At 39.6% G+C, this 23950-nt stretch overlaps 1 protein-coding gene across 2 annotated transcripts in view; it reads left to right on the forward strand.

Moving 5' to 3' along the window:
* lmbr1 (limb development membrane protein 1) overlaps positions 1-23950 on the forward strand; it is a 42932-nt gene that overhangs the window by 8080 nt on the left and 10902 nt on the right. Inside the window, exons 2-12 of one of the 2 annotated variants that reach the window (XM_030756266.1) lie at positions 964-1036; positions 3275-3314; positions 4143-4282; positions 6045-6148; positions 13519-13645; positions 13901-13969; positions 15532-15596; positions 16229-16301; positions 19973-20062; positions 21336-21412; positions 21874-21951. In XM_030756266.1, the coding sequence (XP_030612126.1) occupies positions 964-1036; positions 3275-3314; positions 4143-4282; positions 6045-6148; positions 13519-13645; positions 13901-13969; positions 15532-15596; positions 16229-16301; positions 19973-20062; positions 21336-21412; positions 21874-21951 (936 nt within the window). The remainder of the gene's footprint in view (positions 1-963; positions 1037-3274; positions 3315-4142; positions 4283-6044; positions 6149-13518; positions 13646-13900; positions 13970-15531; positions 15597-16228; positions 16302-19972; positions 20063-21335; positions 21413-21873; positions 21952-23950) is intronic. The other variant, XM_030756267.1, reaches the window with a different exon arrangement.

Raw genomic sequence — 23950 nt, forward strand, 5'->3', positions numbered from 1 at the left:
TACAGGAACATAAAGTTTAAAGTAAAGTGCTCCATATTAGAGCATGACAGGACATTGACTTGCTTGCTTGGAAAAGTCTGTATTACCAGCCATATTCTGAGCTTAGCCCACTAACTAGACACTGAAACACAAATAATAGTTTCAAGCTTCAAGAAACGCTGTGTGTCCTCACAATACCATGGTTATTAATGAAACCTTGGGTTGTTGGTGAACTGCAATCTTGCCTAAGGACATCTGTAGTGTTTAGTCCATTTATATCGAACTCTGGGTTGTTTTTTTCCCCCCTTGGTGCAGTTCATTTGTGAACATGGAAATCGCACTTGGGTGCAGACAGAAACAACTGGTCACCTGAGGTGGTCTCAGTATGGTTCCAAACAAACTCCAGAGCAGTCTGTTTATGGTGAGAAAGCTCAATCTGACCCAACTACCAAGTGTATGCCACAAGTTTGAGCTCAATGCTTTCTTGTAGCCAGGTATGCTTTGCAACATAGATGTGCAGAGTCTAGTTTTGCCTATTAGGATTAGGATGTTTTAATAAAGACCAATTCAGTAAATTTATATTATTGGATGTTTTGTTTTTTTGCATTTTATTTTACAATGTTAGGAGAGAAAGTCAAGCCTGATGTTCCCTTAGAAATAAATAATTAATTCCCAGGCTCTGCATGAGACTGAGGAGTAAATTTAACACTGGTATAGCTATAAAGTGCTGAGAAGAAAGCTTTCATCTTTCAACTTTCACTATTCTATTCTCTTCTATTCACATTCATGCCACTGCACGTCTTTAAAAACCAAACGCCACAAATGGCCGCTCATATATATTCAAAACACCAAGGCGCCAATATTCAGACACAATGTGATCTAGGCTTGGCATGTTGGATATTTGGACGGTTGATACAGCCAATGTTCTTATTCATCCCTTGTCATAATAAATCCTACATTAAAATTCTTGTGATGATGTTTCAGATTTGCTTCCTCCTGTTTGCCGTCCTCTACATTGTGTCCTACTGCATCATAACCAGATACAAGAGGAAGAGTGGTAAGTGCTGTGTGAAATGTGAGTTCTCCCTCTGTGGGAACAGAACTCAGATTAAAACTGTGGCCTGTCTATAACACTTGGAAAGCAGAGATGTGTCTGTGGTGGAACCATTCTCACACCAAGCATCACAGAGGTTTGCTTATTTTTCTGTTTCTGTTTGCTCACAGTCAGAACCTATCATTTCTATAACTAAGGAAGAGATTGGTGTTTGTGTTGGGACACACCCAAGTCTAACACAGTCTGCTTTGTGTTTCTAAGCCTGTGGCAACAGGCATGATTGGTCACAAAAGCTGTTAGGTTAATGCTGACATAACCTGTCCTGTTAGATGATAACTTCAGCTACTGCACCTAAAAAAGTGATGCAAATATGAATCTAACCTGTGTGACAGGCAGTTTACAACCAGGTCGCCCAGCCTTACCTTGTCTCGTTTTAAAAGTAGACCACTTTACATCAGAAATCCCTTCTGGAGATTTCGGCTGCAGAAAACTAGGCTGCACCCGGTGATTTGGCAGCCTAATATTTTTGATTATAGGGCAAAGTAATTGTGAAATATAATATGATTATTTTAACAATGTTACATTAGATTACGTGACATTAGGGTTGTTTTTAGACCACATTCTAATTTGATATTAAATATTTTATCTTCCACCATCAAGTTTGTATTTTTATTTTAGATAATAGAATCAGAGATTTGATTTAATTCAGATTCTTTATTTAGTGCCAAAGCATTAGCAAAAGTAATCTTAAGGCACTTAACATAATAAGGTAAGCACTTGCAGGGTAGAGGAAAAGCTCTTTCTAAACAGGAAGACTCCTCAGTCATACGCATTACGTGTGGCCATCTGCATCCAGCTGTTTATGTGAATGGAGAAGATCGGCACTTAAATTATTGTGAAAAGCATTATTAGTGCAGGTCCAGGGGTTATTCCTGGTTCTGAGTGGGACTTCTGTGAATTCTCTTGACCGTTTTTACATGAAAATTTCCACTATGCACAATTAAATGAAACCCAAACAAACAAAACAAAACAGGTTAAAAAAAAAATATTTTTAATACAATGCTGGCTCAAGTTTAAACATTTTGGAGGTTGGAGCCAAAAAGTCCTATATGCAGTAAAAACCCAGATTGTATGTGTGATTTTTAAAAAAAAAAAAAATTTTTTGTTTGGATAGTAAAACTGAAGTTTTAAAGAAAACCCAGTGAAACAAAGGTACCATGGTGTAAACACTGTTAATGTCTGTGGTAGTGTCTTAATTTTAGTCTGCTGTGTGCTAACTGTTCTTCCCCTTATAAAGTATAAAAAAATGGATGTAGCCGCCTCATATAATGTTCTCCAAAGTTTTATGAAGTCTTGTCATGAAGCCTGGAGCAGAGCGTTTTCACTGTCGCCATCTTAGTGTTTTAACACCTGATGTGCTGAGTGAAGCATGGATCTGACTGTGAAGCTGCAAACTCATTGGCCAACAAATTGTCATTGACAAGTCACTGGCAAATGAGCTTATCCTGAATAATCCTTCTTTCTAACACCAAAATCCATGTTTCATTTAATATGACCCCAAACAAGTGACTGAGCCCATAAAATCATGAGGAAAGTATCCACTGAGGTCAGGGCCATTTTCCCACAGACTTTTATAGGGACAAGATTTTTTTTTTTCTTGCAAGGCAAGTGCCTGTTGGCTTCTCTTTCTAGACCTGGAAGCTATGTCCATCTTTTATACTGTCTGTAAATTGCTCTGTATTTGTACTAACATTCAGTAATGCATTTTGGTATTGTGTTGTGAGCTCTCTCTAAGAGATAATTCATTATGTTATCAGTGGTGGTGGTTTATTTTTTCTTTCTCCTATGGTTGCCCATAGTTTGTGGTTTGTCCTGTTTATTGTTCATGGTCTTGCTGTGCTCTCCTTTGTTGCCCTCACTCCCTAACAAGTGGCAGCAGATGGCTGCCTCTCCCTGGATCTGGTTCTGCCGGAGGTCTCGTCTTATTAAAAGGAAGTTCTTTTTTCCCACTGTCATCAAGTGCTTGCTTGTAGGGGATTAAATGATCGCTGGGGTTCCCTCTTTGATATTGTGGGAGCTTTACTTCACTGTATAACGTGCCTTTAGGAAACTGTTTTATTATAAAGCTGAAATGAGTTGTGTTGAATTATGTTCTTCTGTACTGTGAGTTTCATTTGACATATACAGTGTTGCCCTTGTAAGGTCCACAGGCTGAATCAGTGCTTTTGTCTCCCTGTATAGATGACCACGAGGATGAAGATGCTGTTGTCAATAGAATATCGTGAGTGATCGTGATTTTTAGTTCCTCATATGTAGAACAACAAATAACTTTTTTTTTTTTTTTTTTTTTAGATAGTAGCCAGCAAGCTTCGTTGTCATTAAAATGCCCACATTTGAATAAATATAAGTAAAAATGCAAGTTAGCTGGTGGAAGGAGAAAAACATATAGAAAGTCGTAAGAAGATGAGCTGATGCAAAATTGGTAGTTGCAGCATTAGTTACTAATAACCAGAGAAGTGTTGCATAAATTTCCTTCTCAAGAATGTGTTGCACACGGGTTCATTTTCTAGGCCAGTGATAGCAGGTATCACATGTCACTCCATCTAGGATTTCACATCCATCCCTCAGTTGATGACTGCCGTCATCTCATTCATCCTGTCTGGGGGAAATGGTACCTCAGGATCGTGCACACACAATAGATAGCATTTCTGATTAATATGCTTCTTTAACTGTCATGGCAACATGGTGTCCGGCCTACTGAGCAGATGGTCACCCCCTGGACAGAGACTGGCCAGCTACTGTGGAAAAATACTCAGTCTATGTCCATTGCTCTGTTTCTGGACCAGGCCAAAGGTGGTGGCAGTTTAGTGTCATTTAAGTGGGCACTGATCCTAGATAAGCTAATATGTTGCTTGCTGTTAACTATTTACTCACATTACACACTGATGCAAGTGACTTTTAGAATATAACATCATCTAATCTTTCAGTATGGAACTCCTTTTAAAATAATCACGTTTAAAATGGAGAAAAAAAAAAGTTATTTCCTTTTTGTGTTGTCATGTGGACTTAAACTAATGTGTGTGTTTTTGTGTGTTGATTACGTTTGCAGATTGTACTTGTGCACCTTCACCCTGGCAGTGTCGGGTGGTGCAGTCTTCCTACTGCCTTTCTCAATCATTAGTAATGAGATCCTCCTCTCCTTCCCCAAAAACTATTACATTCAGTGGCTCAATGGCTCCCTCATTCACGGTCAGTAGTTCACACATTTCATGCCTGTTTATGACAAAAACAACCTTTTCAATTTTAATTTTTTTTTTGCCCTTAGATTTTCTTTAAAGGGAAATATTTCTTAATGAAATGTCTATGTCTTGTAGCATCTTTGAACTGACAGTGATTATAATTAACTTTTCATGTTAATGTCAAGATCAGCAGCTGTGTTGATTAACATTCGGTGTAGATTTCATTGGACTTATAACCACAGAGATGCTTGTTTGAGAGTGTGCTTTTACTGTATTTAGTGTAGGTCCTGGTAGAGATTAATTTAAATCAGACACATAAATTACATTAAACAATAGAGTTGTCCAAAACTAATAATCGTAATTCTCAGTAAGTATTTATTTCATGACTCAACATTAATAACATCTGGATAGGATCTGTCTATAGCAGTGATGTCAAACTTTGATCTTAAGTGGGCTAGACCGATTAAACTCCCCTTTTTTGTTAGTATAAAGAAGTTTAAATGCAAATTTAATCCCTGAGACATCTTTCAATAGTATGTCTTGATATTTGTACATAATAAAGAAATGCTTCTGAAAGTCTGTATGAGTCTTTAGGCTTAAATTGTAAGAAATAAATGTGTAAAATCACAGAAAAAGTTCTGGTACCTCATTGCTCAGCCGTCTTGTAATTACAAAAGAGTTCTTGTTAATTCACAAAAACTGCCTTTTCCCCCCTTTATTTATGTGGACCCATTGTTTTTTTAAAAAAATAAAAAATACCCAAAACTGAAATTTCTATAGTAGATAAATTACTTTGCTGTAGTATTTTTGACTGTGGGGGAGGGCTTTTTCTGCAGGAAAAGCTGCAAAACATACGAAAATACAAGTGAAAGTCCAAAATTTATGCCCTCCTTTACATTTTGCAAAGCCTTATGGTCAACACATGAATTCCTCTGTCATACAGTGCATCTAATTTCACTTTGTGGACATGATGTACTTTTATGGTGGCGTTTATCTAGTTTATCTCAGAGTTTTTTCTATGAATTCAGTAACCTCATGGCAGCACATGTTATTCACTTACCTTAAAAATCAAGAAATCTTACCACAAAGATGTGAAAATCTAGTTAATTACAGAAGCAAACCCTCTATTCTGGCTTATGTTTGTACAGAAAAGACATTAATTTTCCTGCACTATGGAAACTCTAAACATGAATTAAATCCACTGTGGTTACACTAAAATTAAGAGAAGACATGCTGAATTTTTAGACTTTTGTAAAGAAAAAAAAGATGAAACCTGTTGCAACTGTACTAGAATTTTGTTGAGTAAGTGAAAGCTTTGATTAAGCCAAATAATGCATTGGATAATAAGACATTTTATCTCTGTCTACAAATAGAGATAATTTGCTTACTTGAGTGTTGAGGCACTTTGTATTTGTTAAAACATAACGTTGCTATACTTTGGAAGAGAAGAATAGATGAATCACCAGAAGTAGCTGTTAGGAGATGAAAGAACTTTGTTTTACCTCTCAAACCATTTAAGATTTAGAATCAGTTTTATTCATTTGCACAGTCAGTGTTTGTTCCTTGCTTTGGTTAAGGCTGTTTGGTATTCCAGTATCCACCAGGTGGCAGTAGAGTCCATGACTTAGAAATTGGCAGGCAGGCACTCAACAGATAAAACCCTGTTCTGGGAAACTGAGACTGAATATATGGGAAAATCTTTCCTTCAAAATGGAACATTTTTAATGTATTGTTTTTGTATATGTCTGTATGTGTATGCTTGGTTTCTGCAGGTCTGTGGAACCTGGTGTCGCTGTTCTCTAACCTTTGCCTCTTTGTCCTGATGCCCTTTGCCTATTTCTTTTTGGAGTCTGAGGGATTTGCAGGATCGAAAAAGGTACAAACTGTCAATTTTTATTTAAAAATGCTAAGTTGCAAACCTGTCCAACTGTCCTAAATTTTTGTTAGAATTTTTTTTTAAATACATGTTTATAGATGTATTTTAGTTATTGTCAATGCACAATTATGTTACAAAAGATTATTTGGACAGTTCTGGTTTTTTTTTTTTTCTTCTCCTAAGTGCTTTCTATCTAATGTTCTCACTCCAATGAACACATTGGAGAGCGACTTGGGGTTCAGTATCTTGCCCAAGGATGCTTTGGCATGTAGACTGGAATAGCCAGGGATTGAACCACCAACCTCCCGATTAACAGATGACCTGCTCTACCTCCTGAGCTGCAGCCAGAAATCATTAAAAAGGAAAACATTTTTGTGGTACTGTACTTTAGTTGCACATTAGTCTCTTATGTGCGGTGTACTTGAATGCTCTAATACCTATGCAAGAGGTTTCCTCTTAACAACCAGAGCAGCAGCAGGTGCTTAGTCTTTGCCCTCTCCCTGACTCATGCCACTGACCGTAACTGCCACCGCAGAAAGCTCATTAACCATGAAAGTCTGAATCTGGTCTTCACCCGGTGCCACATCCTGACAAACCCTTTCAATAAGGCCATACGCTGCAAACGCTTCAACACTGCTGCATCGGCCCCACTGATTTAAAGCCTGATTCCTTGTCACCCCCTCCCCAGCCCCCTAAAATAAAACTTCAAAAGGACAGGCTAATAATCGAGTTGTAAGGCTCAGCGAACTTCCTTGTTTAATTGATTACTCCCCAAAAAAATGGGCTGGGGCTCGTGTTCCAAAAGTCCATAAAGTCGCAGCAACATGACAGCACAATAGAGCCTTGCAAAATGGAGGGGGAAAGATTTACTTTTAATACACCTCTATCCTGTGTCACAGTTTGAAGCCTCTCTGGTTTATGTCCCTCCTGGCAAAAGCACATAAAAATTAGTCTGTACTGTAGTGTATAGCAAGTTCTTTTCTTCCTCAGCCCACTAATTTGTTTCGGTTGGATTTCTTCAGTAGAGGGCAAGCCCTGATGTGTAGGAAGCAGGATGAGGGCCTCTTTCACATTTCTCCCTTTTGTTCTTTTTCATTTCAGCAAGACTGTTTCTTGCTATGCAGCTTCCATAAATTTGCTTAGAGGAAGCACTGTTCAGTGTTGAGCTGCACGTCCAGGTATATATTGTGCAAAGGCAGGGGTGGGAGTGACACCCCGTTTCATCCGAAAAAAAAAAGCACTGCCTGCAGAGTGAATTATACAGCCGACAGCAAGATGAATGTAAAACGCAGATCTGAGTTTTTATAATGTGATATTATCCCTTTATCCAATAACAGCATTAGACCATGATGCCATAAGGTTTTATGTGGCATTTTAACCTACTGGGCTAATGTTATGGCACTGCGAGGTCCCTTTGACTGCGGAAATGAAGTGAATGATGAATTTCACTTCTAACGTTGTAAGTCAGCCTTTTCATGTTGCCGTGTTTACTTTTGACGATGTACTAAAAGACGCCAACAGAATAAAGATGTTTTTTTTTTTTAATGTTGTTGGTTTTTTTTTTTTTTTTTTGGTTTTTTTTTTAAATGTTCAACTCTTTAGAGGCTCTCTCACCTGAGTGATTGATAGTTTAACAAATTGTCCAAATTGTGGATGAATTGGAGCGACTTAGGGTCTTGATGTCAGATGTTATGATCTAGCTTTATTTGCTGCTGTAAAATGTCTACCGCTTTACTGCTGTGTTCTCAAATCCTTGCAGAAGAACTGCATCACTGGAGCCAGTAAAGGTTGTTGTGTAGTTAGTTTTTAGGTTCTGATCATATTGAGAAATGTAGATACTTTGGTGCATTTGTGCCACGGCATTGTGCATATAAAATGTCATTCCACTTCTTCTTTTTATGCCATCAGGAAAGGAATTTAGATAAATAAAAAGAGAGAGCTTTTTGAAAACCTTTTTTAAAAAAAAAAAAACCCCAAATACTATTAATGTCACTGTTAGTTGTCTCCACACCACCAGTAGATGGCATTGTAATGATGAGAGCCATCCATGTCATCCTTATTGAGATTATCAGCATGATGTGACAAAGACTGTGAAAGCCATCAGCATAAACCTTTGTTCGGTCTTCTATTTTTATCAAGGGATTTAAATCATATTAATAGGTATACTTGATGACTATGATATCTCAGTTCTATATTTACTCAAAAACAATTAAATCAAGATAAAGGTTTTGACAGTGATGACTTCCTGGTTTGTTTCTGTGCAGTTTAGCACAACTTTCAGTTGAGAAAATGTATTTTCAGTGCCTCAGCTAAAGCTAGGGACAATTACTGTAAGTTTAACTTAATAAATAGCATGCATAAAGTTTTTGTGATACCTAGGATTTGTGCAAGAACCCATATAAATTGTAGAACTTGTGCTTTTCAGTGAATAGGCTTTTGGTCTTACCCACAGTATTGAAATGTGTTTGATCCTCAAACGAGTTGGAACGAGTCTGACCCCCTGACTGACCCAGCAAAGGGCCAACAGGTTTCATCTGGTAGTTAAAGAAACTCCTCATCAATCTCATCCTAAGCCCTAACCCGCCGATGATGAGAAGTGTGTTTATTGTGGAGGAGGAGGAGGAGGAGGGGAGAGAAAACGTCTCGCCGAGCAAACCCGTGTGGTGTTACTAAGATACTCGTCTTTGTTGGAGCTCCACAATAGGGGCCTGGATATTTATTTCAAATCTCCTGCACATGCAGACATTTTTCCCAGGCCTTCTTTTGGGTAGGGCCAGCCGGGGAATATAAAGTGGTGTTTACACACCTTCCTTTAAGGTCACAATGTCTCCCTAAAGCTGCTTGTTACAATGTTCGTTACCATGGCGGCATATTAGCTTGAGCTAGGAATTGTAAAAACGAGCAAGCAAGATTTTCCCCTCCTCTCATGACACAGTTTTTCGAATCTGAATGAAACGTTCTGAAACAAAACTGAATCTGTACTGAATTTGTAGCTGTTTTTGAAGGTTTTAAAGTAATCTGTGACTTACACTTACTCAGTTACACCATTTTATTTACATAGCGGGGTTAGTTGAGGTAGAGTATCATGTGGTGTTAGTTGTGCTTGGTCCCTACTTTTTGCTTAACAAAACCCAGGAAGCAGTCATTTATTTGAAGGCTTATTAATGTGAGAACTTTATTTAATCACAACAAGCTGTTGCCATAATAGAATGATTTGAAAGGAAAAAAATAGACTTGACAAACACCTTAAAGCAGCGTTCTTCATTAAAATAATTCTGCTTTATTAAGCATCAGTACTCAAACAGAATGGCCACTTTTGGTGAGTTGCTTCAGTACAGTCAGGTTTGAATGATATGACTTGACACCAACCATTTCTTCTCTGTTTATTAAGAAGTCTTAGGAGTCTTTAGAAGTTGATTGTGCGGCTTTACAGGGCGGTGTCCCTCTCCTCTGCTTTCTGTCTCTGACACGGTCATTGCACTGCTACCGACTGGTTGAAGGATACACTAATAAGGTCCCCGAGCATCTGGCATGTCTTTAGCAAAGAGGGCAGTCTTTTTACTTGGAAGTGAAAAGAACCCTGCCCCCTCCCTCACTTATTACACTCTTGGCCCTTGCTGCACACGTACCTGACAGTGAGCAGAAGGATGGCCCGCTGGATGATCTCTGCCATCCCTTGCTGACCTGTTAAGGATTAATGGTAGCAACTAGGAAACTCCTGTGCCAACTTACTCTCATCCTGTTTGGTTTTTAGTTTCTTTTTCTTTTTTTCCCACCCCAATCACATTTATAGTCATTTTTCACTACCTAATTCATTTCCAACATTGTATTTGGCTTGCAGACATGCGGCGTTTGCTCAATTTATCAGTGGAAACAGATCATCAAAGACAGTGGCTTTAGTTTGTCTGCAGAACACAACTGTTTCCAGGCCCTCTGTAGCTCTGTGCAACTGGGTGGCTTGGGAGAAAGATTTACTTGTCTGATCATGTGTGTGTTTCTCTGTGTGCGTAAATTCATGCATGTTTGTTTGCTGCCGCATATGAAGTGATTACTTTCCTCTCTTGCCACTACACTCGTTTCTTGGAAATCTCTTCAGTCTTGTACAAGCAAAGCTGCAGTTAACCAGCCCCTCACTCGATGTCAATGTGAGGATCGGGGGATGCTGAATATTTCAGAGCTGCTAAATTTAGAGGTAGTTACACATTTAGAATGGCAAGAATAGAAACTTTCAGCGGGCACTCTAGATGCCAAGGCACAGTCTTTTTCTTTTTTCCTCCCTTCCTTCACCAGTTGACAGTCTAATCTTTGATCATTGATGATGACTTAGTTGGATTTTCCTATTTTTAAACCACAGTTTTTGTTTTTTTTTTTTCTTATCTTTTTTTGATGAGGTGCAAAGGGCTACATTTTCCTTGCAAGAATAAGTGAGCATAAACAGAACTTCCAATGTGCAACGGCATGTGTGAAAATGGATCAATGAAACCATTTGGATCAGTCACTTCAGTGTCCTCATTCTCTTGACCAGCCAAATCATTTCTGACACAGTGGATCGTTCTTCCTGTGGGGCAAGAACCGGGGATGATAGTAAGAGAGGTGACAGGCATTGCCTTTGCCCTAAATGATCTGAATGGGTAATGATTTGAGTCTTATGAATGATTGAGAGACCTATCTAAAGGGAATACACCTTCAGCATGGCATGGACAGCTTGTTAAGGTGGACTGGTGTGCTTGAGTGGACTCACGTTCTGCCTGTGGGTTCTGCTTGTTCTCATGCATCCTTAAGAGAGCACGTGAGGGACGTGGCTGAAGTCCCTGAAAGCATTCCTCTCTCACCTCTCTTACCTCTGGGGATCGAGATGCGCTCAGACGTTGACTCCTCTCCTCCAACAGTCTCTCTCCTCCATCTTCACCCTTCTACCGTTTTTCTATTCGGCAGTGTTTAGCGCTTTCCCCACTGCACAGTTGAGCTGAGCTATGAGATACTTGATCACAGCATCCATTTAATGTACACAGACGCCGAACATTAGACGGTCAGCAAAATATGTACCTATGTCATACTGTGGCTTTAATTGTAGTCTTTGAATTTGAATTGAATGATTAATTCATTGTTAAATATAAGAACAGAAAAGCATACATGGCTCACTTACAATATGTGACCACCATGATGTCTCTATTAACGTTCTGTATTTTTCCATAGCACTTATTTCATGCTGACTAAAGGTCCCACCCCCTTTAATGTTACCTGGCAAATGGCTGCAGTGTCCACCATGGCCACACTGAGGCACTCCAGACCCTGCCCATTTTCCTGTCTGCCATGCTAGAAAATTCTACTCTCATTCCAGAGGCTTTTCCAGAATAATACCCTAAGAGAAGGCAAGAGGCAGGAGTCATTGCTCAGTAATAGCAGAAGGATGCTACAAGAGATTTTCACCACAGAAAATAAATAAAATCTGACACAAAAGGCTTAATCCTTACATTATTATAGTGAGTAAATAATGAGTAGGTTGGTAACAATGTGTGGGCATTAAATTTATTAAATGTTAAATAAAAATATTGTGTGACTAATGCATACTTGCACAAAGGCATACTGTAAGAGAGCGTCAGAGTGGGTTAAAGTGCTCCAACTTTAAATTACAAATGCTGAAGGACGGGTGGCTGAGAACTGTGTTGAGGAACTAATAACTAAGCACCCTTTTATTTAATCTCAAGAATTAAAACCATTTCCACAATTTAAAGAGGCTTCATTATTATTTATGTACTTCCATGTACCTGTTGACAAATACTGAACAGCAACCACACAGCGACTGTACCTGTTGGCAAATACTAAACAGCACCCACACAGCCATTATGTTAGCTGGTAACAAATTACTCATATGTACCCAATTTAAACAACGCTCAAAAAGCAGAGAGCCCTTGTTATCCGATGGCCAGTAGCCTAAGCTGACATGTGTATGAGCGCACCAATCTATCTTACAGTGCTAGACAGCTCAGCTCTCCAGCAGCGGTGGGAGGTTATGGAAACTGTGTGAACAGGTACAGGAGGACTTTATTAACCACTCAGCAGTTTGTGACCCGGAAAACCCAAATTACCCCAAAACCCTCTCCTCTGCTCAGCCTGGGACACAACTGTGGTGCTAAGGGAGCTCCTAATCAGCCCCAGATGGGAGGTCTGCTCTTGATCGCAGACAGTAGCCGACCCAGTCAGGCTTCATGCTCCTTGCAACACCACAGCCCTCCTCCTCTTTTTAATTTTACCTCTACCACCACCAGCCCCGGTTGGACCCATTTTATAGACCACAATATGTGTATATAAAAGAGCTGTTTTACAGACGAGTAGATGGAAGCGTTTATGTTATGTTTGTGTGCTGTGAATGGAAATGATGCTGTTTAGTTTAAGTGAAGGAGGAGGGGTGGAAGGGTGATTTCCTGTAAAAGAAATCATGTTTGGTGTTTAGATATGAAATGTAGGAAACAGCATCTCTAGCCCTTTTAATGTCCATTCCTGATCATACCAAGTATTTGAACAATTATACACACTTTATTCTACGGATGTTCTTCTTAAGTTACTGAATACCATACAAAGTCTTGGCTTTATTTAGAGGACGCTTACATCAAAATAGAAATATGTGGGCGATACAGTACCACATGGTATTTATAGTTTAGGGGTTCCAAATAAAGTGTGCAAATACATATGAAGTCAAACAAATCATGTTGAATATTATGCTTAATCCTTTGCATTTAATGACCTTTTGAAGTCTTGAATCCATAGACACAATCAGGCTATTTACTGCAGCCACATTCAGCTTTTGTTGTTTTCTGAGCTCCCTGGTTTTAGTCTGGCCCTCAGAAGGTGGAGTGAAGCTCCCATGGATGTTTTGGCTGCATGTTTAGCATTGTTATTCTGCTGATTTTTGAAATATTGTCCATAGATCACTTGATGTTTTTAGCTGAATCTGAGCACCATGTTTGATAGATTTGACACTTCTCTCCCCCAAATTTTGTACCAACAGATTTTTAGCAAATTATCTTATGATGTTTTTCCTGATATGTCTGCTATCTTTTTTACTTGAATTTTTTACCTTTTCACTGTAAGCGGCAGCACTCTGTCAACTCTCAGACATGTTTGTGCGCTTTTGTGCTCACAAACTAACACATAGCGTCCCAAGAAATATTTAGTAAGCATGTGTGTGGAATTTTGGGTCTACATGTTAAAATGGACACTACGTACTACACAATAGTTTCAGTGTTCATGTGAAGCTAAACATTGGACATTGTTGATAATATAACCTTTATGTATCGTCATTATGATTTCAACTGTATTATTTTCATTGAAATAATTTTCTCTTTTATATGTGTACTTTTTTCTGTCAGGGCATTAAGGCACGCATTTTGGAGACCTTTGTGATGCTCTTTCTCCTGGCACTGCTCATTCTTGGAATTGTGTGGGTGGCATCAGCCCTTATTGATAATGATGCAGCCAGTATGGAGTCACTCTATGGTATGTTTTTGAAATGTTCTGCATCATTTCTGACTATATATCCCTCGTTTGTTGTTTTTTTTTCTAGGATTAACCCCTTACAGCGTATTAACCATGATTCTTAGGCTGCAAGATGGTTAGTTTAGGAAGGAAATCAGATTACTACCACCTAAAACTCAAATCAACACACATCCTGTTGAATCCCTTCCTGATTGACCAAAATGTCAAACTGTTCCTAAGTTCCAGTTTTACTGAATGTATATAATTTTTTTGTAGATCTTTGGGAGTTCTACCTACCATACCTCTATTCCTGTATATCTCTGATGGGAGGACTCCTTTTACTAAGTAAGTATTTTCATACTGTTACACACTGAAGTAAATAGAATATATATCTGTATGAAGCATTTCCACACAAAGTACCCAAAACGTTTAGTCCCAGGAACTTTTCTAAGCGAATAAGAAAACCTCAAGGCTCTGCATTTCTTCCATGGTCTCAACACCTATATAGGCTAGGCAATTTCACTTATGTGAAAAAGTGACATTTGTGTGTTGTATGTAATTTTTGCGCATGAGTATCCAATAAATTGCTTCACTCCACTTCTGGTCCACGGAGGATTCTACAACGCCAAGGTCAACTATAGCGAGGGACAGGCAACGCTGCAAAATTATAAGTAGAGAAGAGATTGACATTATGCTGTTGTTGATGGTGATACACTGCTTTGCAAATGAGGTCATTGAGTCAACACTGGAAAACAGACCAAGAGTAGTAGCAAGGGGGATTCAGAGCATGAAATATTAGACTTGCAGAAGCATCATTTTTATGAGCAGCCACAACAACTATGACATCACTGAGACTGGCAGAAAAAAAACGGTGAAAGTATTCAACCAGTCAGAAATTGGTAGCATTACAGACCCTGGCCCCAAAGATGTTAAACTTTCAGAAAGCACCACATGGAGCAGGGATGTTTTCGAGGAATGTTTATAAACAGTATAAGAGATTGAAATATCCACCGTCATATCCCCTTGGTTTGTAAACTCCCGTTAAGAATCCTCGAGTTGAGGGTCATTTTGCATCTGTATGAGCAAGGGGTTGGCTCACTTGTGATTGGCAAATCATGAGACAATGGACATACCCTGGATAATTATTCTTTCTGCCTCCTAAAATGACCATGTTTCATTCATTATGAGCCAAAACTAGTGACTGAACCCATAAACTCATTGGGAAAGTGTTTACTGAGGTCACAGAGGAAGGGAAGCTGAGGGCAATTTTCCCATAGACTTGTATACAACCAGAAGTCTTTTTGCTCCCTGGTGGCCATTAAAAAGAATGCTGGTTTAAGACACTTAGACATCGACTTTTCAGACCTGAAAGCTGCGCAAATCTTTTACAGTCTGTGGTCAAAACAGAAAAACAAGCACAAAAACATCCAATGACTCCAACACACCATCTGACTTGGAAAAATCTATTTATTTGAAGTCAGTACTAGGTGGGGAACATAACTTAAAATGTTAAATATAAATATATTTTCTCAAATTTTCATTATGCCAGAGTCTGCAAATTGTTTTTTTTTTCTCTCTCTCTTTTGGGGGTGGGGTGGGGGTTAAAATATTTCTTTTCCTGAACTTAATAGAGATCCTTTTTGCTGAGGTGAGAACATAGTTCCTGCTCCATGGAGAAGACAAAAATCATGTATAAAACCAGTGCTTTTTCTTACATTTGTGGACTAATTTGTCTAATTTTCACATCTTCAAGTCAGAGTGGATACATAGACAATCAACTGTCTGAAGGATACTTTTTGTACTTCCTCAGAAAAGTTCTTTGGACTAAAAGTTCCAGGTTCTATAGGTGGAAACATGTCTTTATTGTATTTGAACAAACTCACCACACTGTCTTGTTCCCTGTGTAGTGTGCACTCCTGTGGGGCTGTCCAGGATGTTCACTGTCATGGGCCAGTTACTAGTGAAGCCAACAGTAAGTAACCATTTGGATGAAGTATTTTCATACATGCATTTTTAACAGTAGTCAATGGAAAACAATTTAGTAGCCCTTTAACACCGGGCGATCGCTGCTGAAGTGCCCGTTTCTTGCCCTCAATAGCGGCGAACAGCTGATTGAGACGTGGCGTATCAGCTCGGAGTCGGCTGATCAAAGGAACGTTGATCAGCTGGTGTATTACCGTAACTCCGCAACCGTTTGTCCTATCGAAAAAATGCAAACGGTTCCTGAAAGCCCAGAAATTGGGCGTCACAGCCATATAGGGGTATTACGGTATTTGTTGCCGGAAGTCCGCGAACAGTGGTACTTTTGAAGTATGTCGTGTCACATGGGACACATTCGGTGTTAAAGGGTTAAATAGTTTTAATTCAAATTTTTAAAACAATTTTCTCTAGAAGACTAAAAGGCTTTAACTTTAACAGATCTGAATCAAACTCTGAGCCTCTTTGTCTCTGCTCTGAAAGATGTCTCATTTAGCATTTTAAAGGCACGACAGAGGACTACAAATACATCACCAACTCATCTTCCCATCTGCCACTGCTCCAATCCCACTTCGGGCCTAATTATAACCCATTTCATCTCTTCCTACTCTGCTCCCTCCCCTTTAGATCCTTGAGGACCTGGATGAGCAGATTTACTGCATCCATTTGCAGGAGGAAGCCCTTCAGAGGAGATTAAACGGTATGTCTGTGGGAGACGTGTTGGCACATTATAGGGGAGGGGGGGAGTTGACTGCCCTATTGGGTGTGATGGAGTAGGCCACGCTGGAATCAATTAACATTGAAAATTCAGCTAGACACACACACTCACACAATTCACACACACTTGTTCCCCTGGTTTTTCCCTGACACCATCTTACTCTCATAACTTTCTGCTAAAGGTCAAAGCAGCCACCATGGCAAGGATCATATTTTGTTTAGGAAGTTTTTCCTAAGAATCCACTGCAGAAAATCCACTCCTGCTGCCATTATTGGTGAAATGATTGCCATATTTAATGTCAGGCCTCAAATGGCAGCCTGTTTAATGGGATGGAATTGACATTTTTCACAAATGGGTTTGGTGCTGTGGACATTAAAGAGTCATAACTTTTTAGTGAGTTCTGAAAGGATACCAGGAGCCTTGTGCTGCTCTTTAGGGAAAGTTTGAAATGTTTAGGAATGGTGAAGATGTGTTTTTTTTTTTTTTTTTTTTTTTTTTTTAAGCCTGCATTTCCTTTTCATGCCTAACTCTCTGTGTTCCCAAATTCCTTATTTGATGTTAAATAATCTCAAAAAAGCAGGAAGTATTTCGGCCAGATTCCAAAACCTACTTTAATATTAACTCAAGCACGCAACCAAGTGTACAGATGTGAGTCAATGAACTGAAAGGAGTGTCCTTTCAAACCAGGGAGGTAAGCGAGATCACTCCTGGATAACGCATGTTTTTGAATGCTATGCCGGCCACCTCCATAGACTGCCATCAATGCGTACGGTTTCTTAGGGCTCATTCCACCCTGCCCTGCTTTGAACTAACTGATAGAATAATTGTAATCTGTTCCTTATCATCTCCAGAGCTGTTTGATCTTTACAAGTCACAGTGAGGCGAAAAAAATAACAGTGGTCAACATCCCCATCTGTGTACTAAAGACATGCTGCAGTTCATTTTTGTCTGTTAGAGAGGTGGGAATTAGAGAAAGAGGGGAGATTAAACCTTTGCTTATCAGAAATGAATGTTTTTATGCAGATACAGTATGCAAGCATGTATGTGCACATGCAGATGGTCATACATAGGTGGAACTGAACATCAGAGTGTTGTTCCTTTGTTCTGCTCAGGGCATTAAGTGGAAAGCAGGTCAGGAACAGTTCACAGGACACACTCCAGAGACGAGCAATGTTGTCTTCTTGCTTCGCCTGTGCCCGCTTTTCATCAAGCGTCTCTAATAAATTATCCTCTTACAAAGTTTGTGTCTGTAGATGTGGACTGTTGAGCCTAATCAGTTGATGCATTCATGTTTATTTACATGTCTGGTCTTTTGTTGTCCTCCTGCGGCATGAAATTGCCCATTTGTAATGACATGTTGGTAGTTTATGTGTTGCTGATCAGTACATTGTGGTTTAAACTGGCTCATTAGCAGTGTGGTGTTTCTGCTTTTCTTGTGAAGAGCATAAAGAACCTAACGAGCCAAATATTTAGAGAATGTTGAGATAAAATGCCAGCGCTTACAAAAAACGATTTTTGCAAGTAATAACACAATGCTGCAAGAAGCAAGTAAAGCCCGCTTTATCATTACACCATATTATTAAAGCAGAAATCATAGTTGTCTTTACATCTTAATTCCTGTATAAATATTTTGCACAGTGTGCTTTCACAATAGTTTTCTTAGACCTTAGATATAGAAGTCAAAACTTAAGATCCATTAACATTGCTTTAAAAGCAAAGCCCAGGGGTGGCTGCTTGTTTACATCCCAAGTCTGAACCCAGGTTCAAGTAAGTAAGACTAATGGTGCAACAAATAATTTTTGGTATTCATGCTATGATTTAATACAGTGTGACTGCATTGATGCCAAGCCTGACCTTATTAACAGAACCAGGTATTATAGAAGGTAAATTAATCCTGTTTTCAGTTCAATAGCAAGCCCTGCTCTTCTGTTGCTGCATGATCCCAAGCTGTGCTTTATGTTGACAGATGTAAAAGTTGAAGTATCGGGATAGACAGACAGAGATGTGTGTGATTGTTGTGGCTCTCCATGAACACGACAGATGCATGCGATGCAGATACATGAGAGAGAAAAAAAAAACTTGTATTTTGTGCTTGTAAGAGTTTACAGTAGTTTCATAGCTAAGAATAGAATATGTTAAACAGCAGCAGACACACATGAATATACTGCAGTACAGGCAATGTGATGCACACTCTTGTACAGACTGCCCTCTCATGACCCTGATGTCCTGAAAACAGAGCAACAGAGCATTCGTCCAGATGCTATGCGGCACAATGACCTTGCCAGTGCCTCTGTTGTCTCAGCATGGTGTTTAGCATATTTGTGGATGACGTAATTTTTTGACTGTGGAGAGGGTTGGAGAGGATATGTTGAATTACTCTGGGCCTTCCTGGCTGCCAGAAGCCCCACTCAGCATCTCTGCCTTGCTGTAACTCAGTCGTTTACTTGACGCTGCCAGCAGAAGGAGTAGAAGGATATAACTTCAGTTTCGAGTGATGTCATTGAAGATACTGCAGTTGAAAATCTCACCATTTTCCTTTCTCGGCTTTGAACAAGTTTTCATATCGTTCTTTGTTTGAAGTATCATTTTGTGGCTGTTACTTTTTTTTTTTTTTTAAAGCAAAAATATATCTGTGCCGGTGATACGTCAGGCCTTGTTCAAATATGAAGTGCGCATTGGTAAAAGATAAGCTTACTTGCGGCTGAAGAGATTTGGCTACCCTGAGGGTAATGTTCAGTTTGTCTCTGGAGAAAAGTGCTGTTGAACTATCCATGACATTTCCTGTTGTGTTGTGAGTGTATTTGCTTGGAGGGTTCAAACTTTCCCTTGTTCAGATCCTGAGACGGGCAGAGACTGTTTAACTCTCCACCTCTGTGTCTTTCTCACCTCCTTTACCTACTTAGAGCCATCCAGACAGGGCGTGACATAATAACAGAGGGAAGAAGAAGGTCTGATCAAAGTGATTGGTCCTTCACTCCTGTAACAAAGATGAAAGATGGTATTTTTATTGCACGCTAGTAACGGTGTAACATTGAACTAATTGGTCTTGATCTGCCAATCACCCCAGGGGATGCAAATGGATACTCTTCCACTTTGGCTTCGAGGGGCCTCTGTGATAGTGCGTCAATCTGGAAGGAAAACAGAGTAAAATAGATAAATTAGACTTAAATGAGCTGGCCTTGTGGTTTTCCTGGAGAATCCCTTGCTGTCTTATCCAGCCCACTCAACCAGTTGTAGCATGTGCTAGACAGCTCCTGACACAAGAGATTATTTTTACTTGTTTGAGATCACATTGTTATGTTCTGTGCAGGATTACTTGTTTTGATGGGATTGCTTAATAAAGACAAGTCAAATACCATATGCTGAGGTAGGATGAACACAGGGAGAGGTTAATGTCCTCTCAGTCTATTTAAGTATGTGAGAAAAGTCTAAAAAAAATTGCTGTTTTCCAACTTGAAGTGGTTTGAAAGATAAAGTATGACAGAAAGTGGAACTTGCCTGTTTAAACAACATTATAGCTGTAACAAAAATCAGTTAGTTGGTTTTATAGTTGATTAATTATTTGGGGTATTTTACCAAGCAAAAAAAAAAAGCCAAACATTTCTTCAGATACATACAGCTTTTTCAGACATTTTGGATGTTTATTTTCACAGGGTCTTCCACACACCCTTATACCCGAGGAAGCTTTGCCCACCAGCTCAACAAGGAATTGGACAATATTAGAAATCAGAAGAATAAATTAGGTAAGTATGTGTATGTGATATCGTTTATGGTCTGGTTACGGCCTTTCACTTTATTTCTGTTCCATTTTCTTCTTTAATTGATATGCATTATTTCTCATTTGCTGTTTTGCAGCTACCTCGTTTTGTTTCTTTAACTTTCTTTAACTTTACCATATTTGTGTCTATTCTGTTTAATGTCTGAATTTCTGTTTCGTAACTTTGTTTTTCATCATTCTATATAAATTGGGTTTATTATTATTACTATTGTATAATGTATCGGTGGCCAAAATATATTTTGGCTTTAGACCTTGAATTGCCATGGAAATATATGCTACAGACGTTAGCTTAGCTTTTTACATATTGCTGACAGGCAGCCGCTTTCTCTTCATCTGCCTTAATTTCTTAATTTGGACTTGGACCAGAACTGCCTGATAATTTCCTATCCATTTTAGGATATTATAAATGAAGCCTGAGCCTTTTGGGGAGCAGGGTACGGGGGTGGGGGAGCACAAAGGCACTTAGGATATTGGACAAGATGCAAACTTTATATTGTACCAAGCCTTTTAGTGATGTCATTAATTTAGAAGGATGGTGCATATAAAGTGCACTTGGCAAACTTCTTGGGCAGGCAGGGTGGATGCACTTTGAGAATAAGGAGGAGTAACAAGGTTGGAAATGGAGAAAGAAGTCAATATTGCAAATACTAAAGGGCAGTCACATACACATTGTAAGAGGACAGTTGATGTCTGGAAGACATAGTGCATGTGGTCAACGGGCTGTCAGCAGAGTCTACAAACATGACTGATGAGCCATTGAAATACGAGGTAGATGTAAAGCCCAAATGCTTCATCTGGCTTAGAAGAATGTGATACATTAGTTGCCGAGCACATGCATGCGTTTTCTCCAAAATATAAATCTTAAAATTAATTTTGTAGCATTTCTTTTCATCCAGGAGTTATTATTGTTTCCACTAATTAAGGCAATGATGATTGTGGCTAATTACAGAGGAAGAGTGTAATTTTTGAAGGTTATGAAATGTATATTACCTGGAGGTGGGGTGGTTGCGATGAGAAGTGAGATTGTGCTTGATCCACACACTCACGATATGTTTTATCGAACAAAGTGGTACAAACCCTGTAAATAAAGCCAGAGGGCTTGTGGTTTCAGTAGTTGTCTTTGATGAACTGATTAATTAACATGTAGTGGAAAGTGTAATGGAGGAGTTTAGTTCATCATACATAAATTTCTTAAAATAAATGATCTCATTCTTTGTTGCACTCTCATGTCCTCACAGAGAGAAGAAAGAAAGCGTCAGGATGGGAGAAGAACTTGTTGTATCCCATAGTGATGCTGATCCTGCTCACAGGAACGGTGAGTGTTAAGATTGACCTATCATTAAGCCCAAACTGTTTACTCACGGCGTGTACAGCCTGGCTGGTGGCCATTGGGACTAACACTGTACCTCAAAATCCATCTTTTCCCACAGAGTCTGGGTGGGGAAACTACTTTTGTTTAATGGCTGTTTTAAGACAATGCTGAATACCAACCTGCAACAACAGTGATTTTAAATAAATTACAGTGTGGGAATACTGTTTATGTCGTCTGATACTCTTAGAAAAGGTAGTAAGGCCATGTGCAAGGCACGGCACGTGCATCAAACAGCCCCCAAATTGTTTAGGTTTTAAGAAGCTCAATTTTGGCACAGTTCACAATCACAAAATGGTTATTATGCATTCAATTATATCATGATGCCGGATACTTGGAGGATTTGATCAATCTTTTTATAATTATACCATGTGTGAACAAATCTTTGTCTTCCTCTTTGTCTGCAGACAATCTCTGTTCTTCTGGTGGCGCTGAACATCCTCTATCTTCTAGTAGATGAGACTGCCATGCCCAAGGGATCCACAGTAAGCCTTCTGTCTAACTTGGCTTTTGCCATCACAAACCTAGAATGTAAACCGCTGAACGGCTTGCCTATCAGACCTGCCGTGTCCCTGGCGGAGACATAAATCAAATTCCGGATATGCTCAGGTGCATGGTGGAAGAAAAGGCTCGACCAGATGTTAATCAGGCTTCAACCTTGTGCCTCTGGTTTTGTTTTGGAAGCTCATTCAAAGTCATTTCACAGCAGTGTGCAGATTCAATGAGCTTGCTGTGTGTCTCCTGCCCTCAGTGGGTGAATAAGCTGCTTTTCCTTCCTTCTGCAAAGGCAGACAGGGCCAAGTGAAGGGCTCTTACTGTGAAGCAGACTAACCAATTGTGAAATGACTCTGAGATTCTCATCTCCGCCTAACATGCAATGTGTTTTAAGCTCTATCTCATCTCATCTGCAGTGACAGAGGTGCGTGCATGTGTGTGCTTGCATGTGTGTGCATTTGTGGTTGCATTCATGTCTGAAAAGGGGCAACATAATGTATCCTATTTCTCCCTCATTTCATTTTGCGTCTCGCAGGCAACTGACAGAGCTGCCCTCGACATTCCAATTATTTTATTGAGCAGAGATGTTTTCTTTGGCATGACACATTGCAGAAAATCCCCCAAATTACACTTGTCATGTAGCTTGAAGCTGTCCTCCCTGACAGTGTGGCCTCACTAAATGGTTTATGCGTTTGTTGAGCTGGATGGATGCCACACCTCTGATCTCACAAAACTATGAGCAGGAGGGGGCATCTCATCTTCCTAAAACAATCAATACTGATATATCATCTATCACACCTCTTTAACCCTATCCTCTAACTCTCAGACTGTGCCCCTCTGGCACAGAAATTCCCTCTGCCCTCTGTCTGGAAAAAGATAAGGACAGGGGAGACAATGTGATATAAAGGGGGAGAGAGAGGTTTGACATCTTGACAAGGTACTGCCAGAGCAAGAGATACTCAGACTGTGGGAAAGTCAAATGAGGCCCTGATTGTTATGGGAGGAGAGCACAATAGAAGTGCCCTGTCAGTGTTTGTCTTCCCTTCTAGCTAAGCATCCTGCTGTAGTCCTTAGCATACTGAGCAGTGTCCTGCTCAGCTTTACAGGGCAGTGGATGGGTGTAGTAACGGATAACAAGAAGTAAGGAAAGAAAAGGATGAAAAGCAGGGAGGAAATGCAGGTGGATAGAGATGAGAAGCTGGCCCTACATCTGTCATAGGACAGAGGGTTTTACAGCTTTATGAACAAGCACTTAGAGGCACCAATAAAACTGTTACTGCAGGCCCTTCTTTTTGGTGCACACTACACTTGACAGTGTATTTTGCAAAACAGGCAATTAGTGAGACTAGACAGCAATTTTCACCTCACTAAAGTTGCACTTGCCTAAATGCACACAAACCTGTATGCATCCATCCTTCCATCCATCATCTTCTGCCTATCCAGTTCAGGGTCACAGGGGTGCTGGAGCCTATTCTAGCTGTAATAGGGCATGAGGTGGGTTATACATTAGGACAGCTCGCCAGTCTGCCACAGGGCTAATGCATTAGACAGAAAATGGTTTACACTTACATGCACACCTGCAGCCAGTTTGGAATCACCAGTTAACCTAACATGCATGTCTTTGGACTGTGGGAGGAAGCCAGTACCTGGAGAGAACCCACATTGGCACAGGGAGAACATGCAAGCTCATACGTCCTTACATGTAGCTCCTATTTAACTACTTGACTTCCATATCACAATCCACTTTTTCCTTTTCTATTTGCCATCTATTTATCGGAAAATGTGGAAATAAATGTGAGCATCAGTTCTGTCACACTGATGGTGTGTGTGTGTGTGTGTGTGTGTGTGTGTGTGTGTGTGTGTGTGTGTGTGTGTGTGTGTGTCATGCATTGATGTCAGTAACACGTTACTCTAATCTGACTACTTTTTTCAGTAACGAGTAATATAACGCGTTACTATTTGCAGTCCAGTAATCAGAATAAAGTTACT

This window comes from Archocentrus centrarchus, chromosome 20, assembly GCF_007364275.1.
Source record: "Archocentrus centrarchus isolate MPI-CPG fArcCen1 chromosome 20, fArcCen1, whole genome shotgun sequence".
Classification (NCBI taxonomy): domain Eukaryota; kingdom Metazoa; phylum Chordata; class Actinopteri; order Cichliformes; family Cichlidae; genus Archocentrus; species Archocentrus centrarchus.